Genomic DNA, 17,554 nt, shown 5'->3' with positions numbered 1-17,554 from the left:
ACATCACAGTAAAATACTGTCACATGAAGTCGAGTTTTTGGCTCATGGCAACAAAAAATACAGATCCCCACGCTCTTAACTTTACAAAAATGATGGCGCCATCCACTGAAGAAACCTGCAAACACTCCTTTCCGCACTCAGTAAATTAATTAAATGGCCCTTGTATCTTTCCTGAAAGTAGTTTATATAAATTTTATACAATTTTTACTCATTTAAATTACAAGAACAAGCTTTTTTAAGATTTGTATATCAAAATTTTGAGTATTTTAAGCATTTAAGTTTAGCGCTTCTTTAAAGTACTGTGATGGCAATATTGACAACGTTCCAAGATGTCAGCACTTTCGTGGTTATAGCTTTCCCAGCTGAGCTTTTTCTCTAGAATCAGTATATCAACTCTATGGCGGCAGCTGCATGAAGAAAACCATGAACTGAGCGACTGAGCTTCAGCTTCCAATCGTCTGCGACTCGAAAGCAAGCTACGGCTTGAAGGCAAGCCAGTGGCAAAAGCAGGGCAGTCTCGTTGCCATCACTATTGAGCAATGGCAGCGTCCATGCTTGCTGAACAGCCGCGGTTTCTGATGGTGGCAACGCGTGTTTTAGGCTTTGTTGACATATCTTCAGGTTCTGAAAATGCATCAAAATGTTAAATATTTGGTTTCCTGTATAGCAAAAAATATCTGAGCCTGAAATTGCACCGGGAAATTTGGTTGAAGCGGTACGGCAGAAGAAAAAGTGTTTGTTGTGGTGACAATAAGTATGCGTTGACTCCTATAGACTGCTGACGAAGAACCGCGAATTTTTCGATGTAGCAGAAATTTTTTTGAAGCGGCGTTTGTTGTGGCGGGGTTCGACTGTATTATCTTGAACTCCCGAAGCCGAGGCTCACATCCAGAGGCTATATACAGTGCGCAGGTAAGTGTGCATGTATTTTATTCTTTGGGGATAAGCATTACCACATTTTTAAGGATAAGCTTTAAAGTAAACTTCACCACTACTGAGTGGTATATTATATACTAATTCTGAAGCACAGGTGACAAAAGCCTCTTTTATGCTTCTTTCCACATGCTCTTTTTCTGTTTTCTCACTAGCAAGAGTGCACAAACGGGAAAGCTTAAAACTAACTAGCCCAACAAAACTAGCCCAATCAACTAGCCCATTTTGAAATTAATGCCAGTTTCAACGCGCCAGTCACCCATCTTTCAGGGGCAGGTTATTCTCGTGAGACAACGGCCACAGTCGCTTCGGTTTTGTTAAGTACAAGTATGGCTGCAGAAAGCAACTCCTTACATTTATTGTGTATATCAAAGAAGGAGGGTGGGGGTGTATATACAGCGTTTACCACGTTTTCATGGCTGCTAAATAAGGTATGTGCCGCTGTGCAAAGAAAGAATGAGCAGGTAGAATACCACAAGTGGACGGAGGTTTGTTTTGTGAAACACACTAACAAGTTCACTGATTGCTGTACAGGTGTGGTCTCCTTTCAGCTGCAACCACTTCTACGTAAAACAGATGGGCCGCTGTGTTAATCTGCGATAATCTATTTTTACATTGTTCAAAGTGTTCGTGCATGGCAAAATACTAATCAGCCACTGCTGTTACAGGAATGAAGAAACGGGCCTGCATATCAGCAAGAGCGGTAGCAAATGCATGAACCAACTTTTGAATAACCTGCATAAAGACGAAATCAAGTGCTTTTACAGTGATTCTCACATATGCCTGATGGACTGATACGTTCGCCTACTGTCTGGTTTTTGTGCCTTCTGTCTTTTCCGGTGTTGCGGTTCGGCATTTGTGGTGTCTCGACTCTTCTCTTGCGTCCGTGTTTGCACGTCCCGTCTCTTAATTAAAGTACACCAGCTCTTCCTATGCTTTTCTTTTCTTCATGATCTCATTTTCACAAGTATTGCTTTCTACAGGCATTCCATAGGAATAATAAGCGACGCAAAGAATGCCATGTGGACTCAGAGAAAGACAGAGCAACCCCCTTGTCACCCACAATTAGTGCTTTCTAGGAATGACAGCTCCTGTTTGAATTAGGCTAACGATGGCTCCTTGTGCATCCTTCACATGCCATACGGGCTGCTTTCGCAATGATGCAGAAGCTGTTCAAGATAATCAGGCTCCAGGAGCTGCTCACATCAGGGGAGGAAACGGTCCGAGATAGGAAGCGTTTTAGAATGTGGGCCTTAGCTCACCCCAGCTCAGGAAGTCCACAATGAATCATCTTTCATAAAAAAAAAAAGCTAAACAAAACTATACACAAAGCAGCAAGTGCGATTGAAGAAAATAAATGTTTTGAAACTTGAAAGATTCTGAAGTGTTAGTAAGCATTTCAGGACCCACTACATCCACGTGCGTGGCCCCTATACCTTAGCTGCATGATAACATGATGAGTGCAATGTTATGAATGTCAAGAAACAAAATACGGCTTGTGTGAAAATGAGACTACCGTATATACTCGTGTAAGGGCCGCCCTCGTGTAAGGGCCGCACCCCAACTTTGAAAGCGGATATTTCGAAAAAAAAAAAAAACAAAAGTTCAAAATGTCCATGAGGGTGGCGATTTGGGCTTGTTGGTATGGTTGCATGATGATGGATGGTAGCGCAGACAACGAACACGGACAAGAGAAGGCACATAGACACAACACAGCGCTAACTTTCAACAACAGTTTATTACACGCAGATCTCCGTGGTGTATGCGATCCACCACGCCAACGTCGCACGTGCGTAGCTCTAAAAACCATCAAATATAACCAACGCGCGTGTTCCAATACTTTACAATTTTATATTTTTCAATCTTTTTTTACTTTTTCTTTCTTCCTTTTATCCCATGTTACCACAAACCCTATCGCGAATACATGTAATCAAGTTCCTTATCTGTCAACACCACTGATGGGCTGCTCACACACGTGTCACCTAGCTCTGCAATTCTGCCGGCCTCCAATACCAACCGCGTCATCTCGTGCCTACTTCTATTGATTATAACCGTTTCCTTGAATTTCGGTGTGCACTTACATCTCTGGCAATGAAGGGAAAGAAAACCATCAGGAACAACACTATTTACTTTGTTATTGTGCTCGCGCAAGCGATCGTTTATGCATCTACTGGTCTGACCGATATAACACTTTCCACAAGTAAGTGGAATGAGGTATACAACACACATGATGCACTCCACAAATAGGTTTCTATGTTTCTTTTGGCATACATTTGATTTTCCCTTGTCTGGTCTTGTGCCTCTGCAAAGACTCACCAACTTATTGGGTGCCGAGAAAACTACGTTAGTGCCACATTTTTCCGCAATCTTTTTTATCCTGTGAGAAACCTTATGCATGTATGGAATTACGGCAAAACTTTCCTTTCTTGAGCTCACCCTATCCATCCCTTCACATCTTTTCTCCAGCACTTTTCTGTGCAATCCTTCAGCAACGGACACGACGAGGCTCTTGGGGTACCCGGCATTGCTTAGCCTCGAGACCTGTTGTCTGAAGCTTTCATTCATGAGGCACCGGCAGGACTTCTTTAGTGAGGCACTAAAGAAGTCCTGCCGGTGCCTCATGAATGAAAGCTTCAGACAACAGGTCTCGAGGCTAAGCAATGCCGGGTACCCCAAGAGCCTCGTCGTGTCCGTTGCTGAAGGATTGCACAGAAAAGTGCTGGAGAAAAGATGTGAAGGGATGGATAGGGTGAGCTCAAGAAAGGAAAGTTTTGCCGTAATTCCATACATGCATAAGGTTTCTCACAGGATAAAAAAGATTGCGGAAAAATGTGGCACTAACGTAGTTTTCTCGGCACCCAATAAGTTGGTGAGTCTTTGCAGAGGCACAAGACCAGACAAGGGAAAATCAAATGTATGCCAAAAGAAACATAGAAACCTATTTGTGGAGTGCATCATGTGTGTTGTATACCTCATTCCACTTACTTGTGGAAAGTGTTATATCGGTCAGACCAGTAGATGCATAAACGATCGCTTGCGCGAGCACAATAACAAAGTAAATAGTGTTGTTCCTGATGGTTTTCTTTCCCTTCATTGCCAGAGATGTAAGTGCACACCGAAATTCAAGGAAACGGTTATAATCAATAGAAGTAGGCACGAGATGACGCGGTTGGTATTGGAGGCCGGCAGAATTGCAGAGCTAGGTGACACGTGTGTGAGCAGCCCATCAGTGGTGTTGACAGATAAGGAACTTGATTACATGTATTCGCGATAGGGTTTGTGGTAACATGGGATAAAAGGAAGAAAGAAAAAGTAAAAAAAGATTGAAAAATATAAAATTGTAAAGTATTGGAACACGCGCGTTGGTTATATTTGATGGTTTTTAGAGCTACGCACGTGCGACGTTGGCGTGGTGGATCGCATACACCACGGAGATCTGCGTGTAATAAACTGTTGTTGAAAGTTAGCGCTGTGTTGTGTCTATGTGCCTTCTCTTGTCCGTGTTCGTTGTCTGCGCTACCATCCATCATCATTCAAAATGTCCCGCCAGAAAAGTGTAGTTAGTTCATTTACAGCCAGATGGCGCTGCACGCTTTTCCGCTTTTATTCTACTTCCGCCGACGCGCCGACCACGCTGTTGACAGCGCGCCGCCATATTTGCCTTGTGCGGCCTCTTTGTTGGCATCGTTCCTAGCATCGTGTCGATACGTTGGCAGCGCGACTTCAGATCGGTGTCGTCGGTGTCACTTTGTTGGTTGTAGTGAACCCTGCAGAAGCCAGCGCACGTGACGGACGATGGGCCGGCATCTGAGATCATTCACTGCAGCATTTAAGCTGCAAGTGATTGACTATGCCGAGGAGCACGGGAAGCGGGAAGCTGGACGAAAGTACGACGTCGATGAGAAGCGCGTGCGTTACTGGATGAATCAGAAAGATGCCCTCGCCGCTACTAACAGGAGCCGAAAGGCGTTTCGCGGGAAAAAGTGCAAGTACCCGCAACTCGAAAGCGAGCTCGTCAACTACGTCGTCGACACACGAAGGGACGGCTACGCCGTATCGACTGACATGATACGCGTCAAAGCCCTCAGCATCGCTCGCCACATGGAAATACCCCCGGCACAATTCAAGGCAAGTCGGGGCTGGGCTACGCGGTTTATGAACCGTAACCAGCTTTCTATTCGGCGCCGAACGACGATTTGCCAAAAACTGCCGCGCGAGTACGAAGACCACGTCATTAAGTTTCATCGCTTCGTGAATGCTCTCAGGAGGGAGCATGAATACGACCTGTCCCAAATTGGGAATGCGGACCAGACACCTGTGTGGTTCGATGCACCGGAAAGCACCACAGTGGATTTAAAAGGTGCGAAAAGTGTGTCTGTGCGCACGACTGGTGCAGAACGCCAAAGGTGCACTGTGATGTTGTGCATCACGGCAGACGGCAGGAGGCTTCCGCCGTACGTCGTATTTAAAAGGAAGACTCTCCCAAAAGAGAAGTTCCCTCAGGGAATCGTCGTACGTGCGCAAGAGAAGGGCTGGATGTCCGAGGAACTGGTCGTTGACTGGATTAAGACCGTCTGGGCAAACAGACCTGGAGGGCTGTTACAACGGAAAGCCCTCCTTGTTTTGGACAGCTTTAGGGGCCACTTGACCGACCGCGTCAAGAACCGAGTTGCCGCAACTCGTACGGACTTGGCCGTCATTCCCGGTGGCCTGACGAGTGTGCTGCAGCCGCTCGACGTATGCGTCAACAGACCATTCAAAGTGGAATTTCGCCGATGTTACTCTGAATGGATGGCTGGAGGCGTCCACGAGAAGACCCCTACAGGACGGCTGAAGCGGGCGTCGCTCCAACAGGTGTGTGAATGGATTTTGAATGCGTGGCGTGCCATGTCAGTAGAAGTAGTTGCTAAAAGCTTCAAGGTAACGGGAATTTCGAACTCCATGAACGGCACCGAAGATGACCGTCTCTGGGAAGACGCGGACGCCGAGGCGAGCTCCTCCGAGAACGAGGACAGCGAAATGGAATCCGAATAAAAACATTTCTGGCATGTCATTTGTGACTCTTGCACTCTGCTACTGTTGCATAAACAGTACAGACCTTTGGCCTGTACTGCCTGTACTAAATCGGCCTGATTCGTGTAAGGGCCGCACCTAGCAAAATTTTCGAAAAAAAAGTGCGGCCCTTACACGAGTATATACGGTACAATAACAATGCTTCACACAATGCCTCCAACACTGGCCATGGGAGGATGACAGAACTCACAGGCTCGACTGCGAAGATCCCAGATCTTGAGGGTACGATCGTGGCTTCCTGAGGCAACTCGCCCCGTGTCGCCCAGAAACTTGGCCGCCAGGACTTTACGACTGTGGCCAGTCAGCGTGTGCTGCAGAAAGCCACCACAATTCCATCAGTTAAGCCCAATATCTAGAGAAAGCAACCGATCTGCAAACAAAGAACTCTTTGCATGCTGACAGCCACAGCAACTAACTTCCTCTCTCACAAAAAAAGCACGCCACTGACAACAGCGATAGAAATTCCCCTAGGCCAACTATGGCACAGCTCCAACAAAAATTGCTCTAAACTTCACTAAAGCTTTCCTTCGATGCTTCAAGAACTCCACTTTGGGCAGCCAGTCTGAGATCTGACAGGGCAGCTCTCTGAACAAACACACTGTCCAGCAAACAAACAAATGAACAGGTATTAAATACCCCTACATAATGCTGAGCTTGCCTGCAAAATTTTATAAATAACTAGCAACATTCTAAATAACCAAATACAATGCCAATACAGGACACAGAGAACACACTGCACAAAACTTACAACAAATGTGTTGTCACTTTCTGGGGGACGTGAAAATGAGCCACAATATCATTCCCATGAAGCTTCTGCAACAGAGGTCCGTCCACAGCTGTATTAAAGAGCGAAAGACCTTTTTTTCGTGCCTCATGCAAATTCATTCCTGCCAGGCTGCACCGCTGGCACAACCATGCAACCACAGTGCGATCTCCTACCTGGCGGCAAAGCTAACTGTGGTAACTACGATGCACGGGAGCCATGATGTGAAAATCAGCAGGTGATGTTAAAAACTTGGCAAAGCGAACTACTATGTGGGCGTTGCATATGCGTCCTTACTTTTGTTGATCCTCCCTTTCCCAAATGGAGCCCCTGCAAGAAGTTTTGTCGGCTTGGCACAAAAGTCCAGCTACTATTGCTTGCAGCTGCTACAAGTAAAGCAGCCATAGCTCCTTAGGTCTAGTGTGTTCTCTCGCAAGCTTGATTCAGACAACCTCAAGATCCAGTGTTGAAGGGATCACACTTTTGGACACGAATGATCTGGAGCAGTTTGCACGCAATAAAGTTTGCAGTCATTGCCAAGTGATGAGCAACTTTCCAGCAAAAGTTCACCAAGCATCACCAAGCAAAGGCCCGCCAAGTCTGATCAGGTCCATAAAGCTTATTTGCAGATCACCGCTAAAACTTATGGTGTTGTCAAGGCCGACAAACCTATTTAATATCCCAAAATATAGCAGCAACAGACACTTAATGGGGACACACACGTGCAATAAGACTAGAATTGCATGTCGGACGTCCTTGACGTTGTTCCAATGCCGAGCTACGCAGAACTGTACTTACGTTCAACATTCTGGTGTCTTGGTTGCCATTAGTGCTGCAAATGTAGACGTGTAGGCTGTATGACCAGGTGGCCAGGTACAAAACTATGTTTTTGCACAAGCATTATTTATTCTGAGGGCTTGAATGCAAGCTCACAGATATGAGTCCACCTTGTAGACAAACAAAACAGCTTATAAAGAATGCATGTTTATTTGTCCGCCTTTTTAAGCAAAGACACTGCATTGTTTTTCTTCAAAATGAATTGTTTTTTTCTGAAAAAGATTATTGCAGCCGTTCTCAAGCAACCATCGCATGTGGCGGCAAAAGAGGAGGAAGGAAGGACAGGGAAGTTAGCCAGTTCTCCGACCGGCTGGCTACCCTGTGGCGGCAAAAAAAGTTCCCTTTCCTGAATACCCTTTAAATGCCTACTTAATAATTCTTGATTGTTTAGAACCCAAATCAATCACTCTTTTGGCACTGGCTCCACAAGGTTTCCTTTGTGAAACTCACCCTCAGCCGCTGGTCGCTAAGCGTCCACACCCTGCTAGAGAAGTCATTTGAGGCTGCCAGGATCAGGTTTTCCTGGAAGGCAGCATCCAAATGTTTCATCCACACTATAATCACACACAAAAAGTGCCACAAACTATATTCTTTAATAAGAACTAACGGTATCCCAGGGAAAGTAAATGGAATGTTATTAAAAGTAATTGTGGTGTCAATGTGAAGAAACAAAAGCGGACAAAAAGATAAGTTGCTGCTAGCAGGGACAGAACCTGCAGCCTTCAAATAATGCGCCCGATGCTTTGCCAACTGAGCTACGACACTGGTCATCCCTCCATCCACTTTATAGGGTATATACCTACTACGTGCATTTAAACATGGGGGCATCAGTCAGCACCGCCAGTAGCCCTTAAAAAAAAACGAGCCCTAAATTTACACAGCTGTACCCTTTGGCGCACACACCCCAGCCAGATATTCATTCATAATAAAATAAAGTATCAAACAGGAAGAAAAATTAGCCAGTACAGAATAGATAACAACACACACAAGTTCAGATCTTCTCTGGTCTTTACATAGAAAAGTTCAATGTAAGATTGAGTGTGCAGGCACCAGGGGTGGTTATGGCTGACGCACGAGTACAGTCAGACGCTTCAAGAAGACTACTTATTGTACTACACAAGTGGTCTGCATGGCGGTGTACATTGCTTGTAGTGAAAATAAGCCAGCTACGCATCGCTGATCCATTGCATCCCTTTAGTTGGAAACGAGCCCAGTTTCAGGCAGAGTTTTCCCTGTTGCCAAGGAGACCGTGAGCTCGTCAGGGCAATATATGTCTATAACAAGACAAGCCCACTCATGAAGGCTAACTGTGGTCACAGAGCATCTGAGACGAGGGCTCCCCTGAAAGAAAAATACCCTTGGGACGTCAACAGGAAATTTAAAAAAAAAAAAAAAAACAGTTTCTTCAATCTGTAGCCTTGGGCAATAAAATTCTTGCTGTGTACGTAGCTTTTCAAATATGTATTTAGTTTTGTAGTAAGTTACAATGTTTGGTTTTGACAATGTATTAAGTAGAATAGCTCATTTTGGACACACTTTTTCTACCACTCAACTTTATTTACTGTAAGCCATTAAAGCCTCATATTGCTCCACAATAATTGTAAAATGCTTGTAACCATAAAGAGAGTTTCTATAAGATATTTTAATGAACAATAAAAATTGTAATATGAGAAGTCTTAAGATGCTCAGCCCATACTAATTGCTTATTTTAAGTTCACAACAATTGTGAAAGTGATGTCAAATTCTAAAGAACATAATTGTACTTTTCACTTAATAAGAAATATTAGGTCAAAATTTCATACAGATCTGGACACCATAATTGCCAGAAACCAAGCTCTCATGGTTTTCGAAACTGCATGGTGTGCTTGCATTGTGAACCGCTATTCCGATTTGCAAAAATCCTAGGCAGAAGTAGACATTATGGCTCACGAAATGTTAGAATAATTTTTTCATTAAGAAAACTGGTCAGAGTGCATAGGCGACATTTCCACTGTGCTGTACAGTGTGGTAGTTATATTCCTTTTGTGCCTTGTTTGTATTATTTCTCCTTGGTTGTTGTGACGGTGCACCTGCACCGCTTGATGATGTATAAAGGTGTGGATCTGCCATCAATAAAATCAGTTGCTATATGTGTGCACCTGTGCTTGCCTGTTCCTTCCTGTGTGTTCTGTTTAGTTGCGATAATAACGATAGTTTTTGTCCCACAACACACATCACGAATTGGTATAACATGGGATGCAATAACTCTGATCGGCAAGAGAACAAGTAAAGAGAGTGGGGGAAAAAAGATAGAGATAGATAGATAGAAAGAAAGAAAGGAAGGGGAAGAAATTGTATGGCAAAAAAAAAAAAATGTTTTGACAAGGTGCGACTTGAATCCATGTAGTACTTGCAATCTGGAGGTGAGCGTCATGACCACTCTGCTATCCATGCACACTCGCAAAGCATCGCACAGTGTAGCAAGAAGGTGGGGAGGAAATCGAAGGTGAGAGGGCAGAGTAAAGCATGACATTGATAAGGAAGGATTCAAAGAAAGAAAGAGAAAAAAATAAAGATAAAGCAGGAAATAGAGAGACATGAAAGAGAAAAAAATGGGACTGAACAGAGACAAGAAGGACACAGACTAAGGCAGAGGAAATAAGGGTGCCCAGTTCTGCACTTACACCACTAGTGCGAAACTGCCTTGTCTTCTTTTTGTTTGTTTTTTAAATTTCAGTACCCATTCTATTGAATTCCCTATATGTACACTAAAAAGAGCCCTGGCACTAGTGTCTATGGCAGCTATAACGCATACCACTTCAGCCAGCACAGGAATTATTTGTAGTACATGGGTTTGTCTAATCTTTGTTGTCAGCTCCAATGGGCTTCGTGGGGCCCAAATTCACTTTGACGCAAGATAAAGCTCAGTGAAGGTTCAGCAATTACGCTTCACTACTTTGACCTTTTCAGGCTCACCTAATCAAATCGGCTCACAAAGTGCATAACAATGCATTGCTTTATTTTAAAAAAAGCAATAAACAGCAATCAACAAAGCCACAAGTGCATTAGAAGCACACAAATACGAAGACTAGACAATTCCATGCTCTACCCTTCCTTCCCATGGTGCCTGAACAATTGTAGTGCCAGAGTCGCCTGTAATTAATTTTAGGAAACTCTACAACCCTTCCTACGTCACCTTTAGCACTGTTGTTATGGGAAAAAAGGGGGGTGGTGCTTACACTCCAGCTTCGGGGTGAATGATGCAATCAGCAGTGCCTTGTGTTTCCTTGGCACAGCTGACCTTTCATGTACACGCTGCTGTTGACAGAGCAATAAGGTATGGTCTCTGGCCTGGCGTCCTAACCACATCATTTGTTCTGCTACACTAAGCTGAACAACCATAGTACAGGATTAAACAAGGCCGCACACTCACCCCAGTGTCCATGTCGAGCGACATGACGGTTGCATTGCTCCCACCCAGGGTGCCCCTCAGCAGAGCCTGGTCTGAAATGTGATCCCATTGTAAGACAACATGCACTGGAAAAAGTTCATTGGGCCCTCCAAAACTTCTGAAGTACCCATATTTTTATTCGTGATTTCAGTAGACAGGGAATAATTTTAGCATAGGTTTAAGCACTGATATCATCGAGAGATTTAGTCATTTATTCACTCAATAAAGTCACTACATCCCTACCAACTGCATCGGCGCTTAGTAGCGCTTCACTGGTACTTCTGAAGGTACCAATGATGACTCATCTAGCAAGCCTGCGATTGGGTAAATGTAACATTGTAAGTGATCGTGATGTGGGATTGAAACAGCTATTAATGTGTTTTTTTTTTCTTCTGTGCTTTTTGACTGAACCCCAAATAGACGCTGTAGCAATGAAAAAGAACACTTGAAATGCAAAGCACGACGGATACCTGGCTGCTAGTTTGCTTCCGAATAAATTTTTTGCTTGTATTGGTCCGATGTCCACATGAAAGTTTTGTATCTCTAGTGAGCAAGAATGTACACCTGATAACTGCAGCCAGTCGAATCCCCTGCAGAGACTTGTAAGCTCCAGTTTATCCTATTCACAAAAACCCATAGCGCGAGTGCCATCTTCGAGATGTAACGAACACGACATTTTTCCCTCTTTATAAGATGTCTTCATGCACGTTTGCTATAATACTCTATATATGTATGTGTGCGAGCAGCCTCTTTCTGCACGTGCTCTTGATTGCTGTTGAAGTGGTGCAAGTAATTATCTTTGTTGAATTAATGCTGCTGTGCCTTTGCATTTCCATTTGGCATGGTCAGTTGGCTCATCGAACAACAAGAATTATGGGTAATCGTGCTTCACTACCCTTGCTGCTCCACAAGTTCCCTTCTCAGGATGAGAGGAGAGAAATACATGAAATGGGATTGTAATGAGAAAAGTACATGAAGAAGACAAGCCCTCGTTTTCTTTTTGTCATCATTCTGATCTCGTGCCATAATAATCCTCAGGTCATACCAACTAGCCCAAACCGCCACGCTTTTGACAAGTCAAGCGTCAGGCACTACTTTTGTCGCTACGGCAACGATGTCAACGATATACAGGAAAGGACTAGCAACTACAAGAAGCAAGCTTTCCCTACATAGGAGCTTCCAACTTATTCTATTGGGGCACTCGAAAATATCACAGGGCAATTGAAATGTGCATGTCGTAATCATTTAACTGTGCTAACACAAGGACAACAGGGAAGTGTACAGCTGCTTTACATCTTGTCCTAGCATGAACACAGTAAACTCATTGCAGAGTGAATGACGTCAACCAACCAACCCTACTTGGTGCTTTTCTGATTGAAATGTGGTCATGCGACCTTCGAAAAATTTAATTTAGCATGAGCATTTTTTTTTCTTTCCAATTTTTCAAACCAAATAACTTTAGACAGCATCTGATATAGCTGCACTAACCTGTCCATACTTCAGTCTACATGACTCACCAGTAAAAATGAGGTGTTGAATAGCATCAGAGGGCCCGCTCAATGTAACAAATGCTAATGCTGTCCTACCTGTACACCAACTTTGACTTTGCTCCTGGATTCTTACCACAATCCCTGAACACTACAGGAAATCAAAAATACCAAACAGCTGCCTCAGACGCACTTGCCATTATGACTGCTTTACAATAATCTTTTTTAAAGGATATAGAGTTTTAAAATATAGCCAATGCCTGTTACAACAAAATGCCATAATCCAGCTACAAAAATCAATCACGTGTGATGTCTGTTCTACCCGAAATTCGGGGTCATGACACTATACTCTCACAAGCATAAACCACACAAAATATACATAAAAGTTGGAGTTGATGTTAAGGTGCAAGTTTTATGGAAATTTAGGTTCACAAGTTGGCTTCATGGTGTATAGGTAGCTACTAGTATCTAATATGTTGGTTATTAGTGCCCCAACTAGCTGTCAAAGGTTTGCATCAAGTTAAATAAAGAACAGTTACTTTTTGGGTTCAGCACAGACTGGCTGCCTCGCTGCAACCTCCTCAAGCTATGGTTTGGTTACCGCTCTTTTGAACTAGCAAAGTACTGCTAGGCAGTAATTTAAGGAAGTGAGGTTCATGGAAACGTGAGAGAATAGTTTATTTCTCACATTTTACTTTTCTGCAGTTTGTACTTGGAGGTGAGGGTTGGATGACACACAAGAAAATACAGTATGCCGGAAAATGCCAAATCTGTTCTTTGAAATTCCACAGGGTCAAGAAAGTGAAAATTAACACCTGCCTGTTCGCATCACAAAGCTACAAACCCATTTGCACTTCTCTAGAAGTGAAACTTTAGAAGCAGGAAAAAATTCGTCTTGGTTCGAGAGGTCAAAAACAAGACCAGTGAAAATGGCCTATTGCTTTCGAAGTACCTGGAAATAGGAGTGTATCACAAAAACACGGACTTGCACAGCCAAGAACAAATGTGCTCGTTCTAGTCTGCTTAGGTCCCCGCTTTAGTTATGCACTCGTACTTCAAGTAATAAGACCAGTGCTTCAATTGGCAGTAGCTCTGCCACCTGAGTAGGTCCCTTTTGGGCTACTGGTACTGTCGACAGCTTCACCCGGCGTGGCGTTCCATGATAGACGTGACACTCCGGAGATCACCTTAGGTGGCTCACTTCTGAAAGGGGGCTTGCACAGGAAACACTCGTACTTTCTGGGTGCGGCAGCTGTGTCTCCGAGAAGCTTCCTTTCGACTGTCATCAATTTTGCTGGCCACCTCGACGCCCGCGTCTCAGTCAGCTGATCCAAACGGCCGTCACTTCCATCACCGGTGAATGCAGATGTGCGACCTTCCGCCACCGAGTTCCCAGATACAATGCCAGCTCACCACCTCCTCGTCCTTCTTTTCGACTCAGTTCTTGTGCCTCGAGTTCTCTCGAACATTCCAAACACCCACCTGTGCCACTTCGAACGCTCGTCTTTGTCCTCTTTCAATCTCGCAGCTGTCGCTCATGACAGGGAAGGTCAGAGCAAAACAAGGTATGACGCTATGATGATATGATATGTGGGGTTTAAAGTCCCAAAACCACCATATTATTATGAGAGATGCTGTAGTGGAGGGCTCCGGAAATTTTGACTACCAGGAGTTCTTTAACATGCACCCAAATCTGAGCACACGGGCCTACAGCATTTCTGTTTTCACCGGAAATGCAGTCGCCACAGCCGGAATTCGATCCCGCAACCTGCGGGTCAGCAGCCAAGTACCTTAGCCACTAGACCACCGCAGCGGGGCTGCAAAGTGCTATGAAAGACAGATGGGCATTGAAGGTGTTCTGATACGGTCTAACCCATTAGTAACGAACTCCAAAGTGCCACAACAAATGGTTGTTATGCAGTATTAGTAGTTCGTTCTATATGAACCCACTCATGATAACGTCTACTTAGTGACTAAACCAGTTTTTTTCCCTGTGTATTCTTATTGAATATTGAGAACGACCTCTCCGCTGACAAGTTAAGCCATTTCGCGTGTTACAGACGCCTGTTTGCTCACGAGTGAATACACCCACCTTTCCAATGAACTCACGCTGCTCCTTTGAAGCGCGGTACCGCTACGTCAAACTAATAATTCTTGGCTAGTTGCATGCGGCACGTCGCTTGCTTGGCTGTCACTGTCGTGTGCCAGTTCACTTTCAGTCGAATAAATATGTGCATTTGTGCATTCTTCGCACATGCTTCATTCAGGATCATGCTCGGGTGCAGCGAGTAGCCCATTCATTTAGCACAATGAAGAATTTTGTGAACCACGCGGGCAAGCAGCTGCACACGTCACAGAGGCGACGTACTTTCGAAAGACAGCATCACACACTTGTACCGCTGTCAGTGGCTCTACCAAGCAGCTATCTGCAGATGACTGTGATAAAGTTGCCGGCAATGAGTCAAAATGGCACGTTCATCGGCACTGGCAGCCTCCCCACCGCTCTTTTCTGGTGCTTATTCATTCGGGCACTGCCAGAACCATGCGCAAGTCGTTATCACTAATCAACCGGTCTCTGCCGTCACTGAAAGATGGAAAACTTATTGCAGCACAGTGTGATGTTGGAGAGGTGAGTGTCGCAGTGAAAATTTATGCGATAAAAGTTATTGCTTCTCGCATTTATGGCTTCTTGCGTTCGAAGGCATTGTTGGTTAATTACCGCCGGTCATAAATGCCGACAACGATGTCAGAAAAGCTTGCCACGCGAGTGCTGGCCGTAAGACTTCACGCTGCCTCTTGATACTTCTGTTTTTTTTTATCCTCACTTCCATTCGGCCTGTGAAGAAACCTCTGCGCAGTGAGTGACCTCGCTCGCAACGTCTGATATTTGTGTGTAGTGCTCGCCGAAATTTGTGATATTTTTGTCGCAAGTAAACTGCAGCAGGGCACAAGCGAGCGCACGGCTATCACATGTTTTAGAATGCCTGTTATTAACATTTTTTTTGCTTCGTATGATCATATTTTTACCGCAAACATGTCAGAAGTTTTCGTTAAAAGTAGGAGGCTTTCAAAAATCTTCGCTCTATGTGGACTCAGTTTCAAAGGATAGCAGAGGAAAATCGTCATTGCATTAAAATATGGTCGTTATAACTGATAGATCCTTATATCTAAGATCGTTATAAGTGGGTTGAACTGTATTTGTATAAGAACGTTAACTCACAGTGGAGAAGAAGAACTAGGAGAGTCCTCCACAAGTGTACGTCTGACAGCCTAAGTGATGTGACAACAAAGAACATTAAGCAAAAAGTAAAACAAGTGGAGAGAACTTACTGGATGGATGTAGAAAGAACCGGCTATAAGTAACTACCAAAATGGCAAGAATAAAATAAGCAGAGGCATTTTATAGAAATTCAAAACAAAGCAATTCATTCTAATTCTGATTCTAATCACTCACAATACACAACCACAAACGGCTACAATTCCACAATGTCCCCTGTTGCCTCAGGAGTGCCCCGAAGGTCGGTTCTCCATCCTTTGTTTTTTTCAATATATATTAGTGATCTACCCTTACAAGCAACTTCTAACATTCACCTTTCCGCTGATGATTGCATTATTTTTACAGAAATTACTTCAGACAACGATTGTAGTCACCTACAATTCAATTTAAATAATATATCTGATTGGTGTAATACATGGCTCATGGAATTAAATACCAACAAGTGTAAAGTTATGCATGTATCTAGGTCACCTAAGTCTTCACAAGTATATACTACTTGAATAACCTTCCTTTAGAGCAAGTAACCTCATACAAATACTTAGGAATTCATATTGCATCAAACTGCACCCTTGGCTACCTCAGGCGAAACTTTTTTCATACTCCGGACTCTTTAAAACCATTACTCTATAAAGCTTTAATCCACCCGAAATTAGAATACGCTTCAGCTCTTTGAAACCCACATAACACAAACCTAATTAACGGATTGGAACTAGTCCAGATTAACGCAGATCATTTTATTCTTTCCAATTATAATCGAACTGCCAGCGTAAAGCCATGAAAACTAACCTACCACTTTCATCTCTTGCAGCCCAGCATGAAATATTACGTTTATTATTGCTTCATAAAATATTTCACCACCCAACACTGCATGACACGCTCATTCATAATCCATACTATGTACCGCGTCGCATCGACCATTCTCATTAGGTTCACGTTCCTTCTAGCAGCGCAAACACAATTTGTCAATCATTCATTCCCCGGACGTCACTAGAGTAGAACCGCCTTCCCCAAGACATATTATCTATTAGTGATAATTCCTTGTCTCAAATTGCTATGAACAATATTGATAACTAGAATGTCATTTATTCACTCATATATATTGCATGTCTGCTTTTCTTGTGTTTTATTTTTCATGTTTTTATGTTTGTTTTCATTGTATAACTTACCTTCACTTTATGCTTTGTAATGGTTTTGTTATGTTTTTTTTTTTGTTCTTTGTATTACATCCCTCTTTATGTTTTACCTATGCTGTACAAACTTCTTATTCTCACTTAATGCCTTGTTTGGCCCTGAGGGTACAATAAATAAAATGAATTGAAATTGTTGGAAATGAGGTCAGGTTGCTTCAGAATGTAGGGACAACAACAAAAAAGTCAGCATGTCCATGCTAGGAACAAGTGAGAGATGACTAAAAGATTGATGGCAGAAAAGTAGCAAGACAAAAATAAATAGCAGGAAGAATAAGTTAAGTCCATCATAAGTTCAGCTGTGAATTTGTGGCCTTTTCTTTAATAGAAAAAATAATTTATTAATAATAATTGATGACGTTTAACATCCCAAAACAAGCATATGATTATGAGAGATGCCACAGTGGAGGGCTCTGGAGATTTTGAGCACCTGGGATTTTTCTAATCTAAGCACACCGGCTTCAAGCATTTTCGTCATGACAGCTGCGGACAGGATTCGATCTCGCGACCTGCAGGTCAGCAGTTGAGTATCTTGGCCACTAGTCTACAGTGATGAGTTAGAAAAAA

General features: G+C 43.4%; 1 protein-coding gene across 5 annotated transcripts in view; it reads right to left on the bottom strand.

Moving 5' to 3' along the window:
- The window catches only part of Atg16 (Autophagy-related 16), a 174,787-nt gene that overhangs the window by 51,576 nt on the left and 105,657 nt on the right, over window positions 1-17,554 (bottom strand). For all 5 annotated transcript variants that reach the window (XR_012894623.1, XM_075891118.1, XM_075891053.1 and 2 more), the window contains 3 exons: window positions 11,019-11,089; window positions 8,057-8,128; window positions 6,197-6,317 (listed from right to left, as the gene is read on the bottom strand). Coding sequence is in view for 4 of the 5 variants with exons in the window: in XM_075891118.1 (XP_075747233.1) it covers window positions 6,197-6,317; window positions 8,057-8,128; window positions 11,019-11,089 (264 nt within the window). In the remaining variant the exon portion in view is untranslated. The remainder of the gene's footprint in view (window positions 1-6,196; window positions 6,318-8,056; window positions 8,129-11,018; window positions 11,090-17,554) is intronic.

Source organism: Rhipicephalus microplus, chromosome 1 (assembly GCF_043290135.1).
Source record: "Rhipicephalus microplus isolate Deutch F79 chromosome 1, USDA_Rmic, whole genome shotgun sequence".
NCBI classification, from domain to species: domain Eukaryota; kingdom Metazoa; phylum Arthropoda; class Arachnida; order Ixodida; family Ixodidae; genus Rhipicephalus; species Rhipicephalus microplus.
The sequence above is the reverse complement of the archived record's forward strand: the minus strand, read 5'-3'. Positions and strand labels throughout refer to the sequence as shown.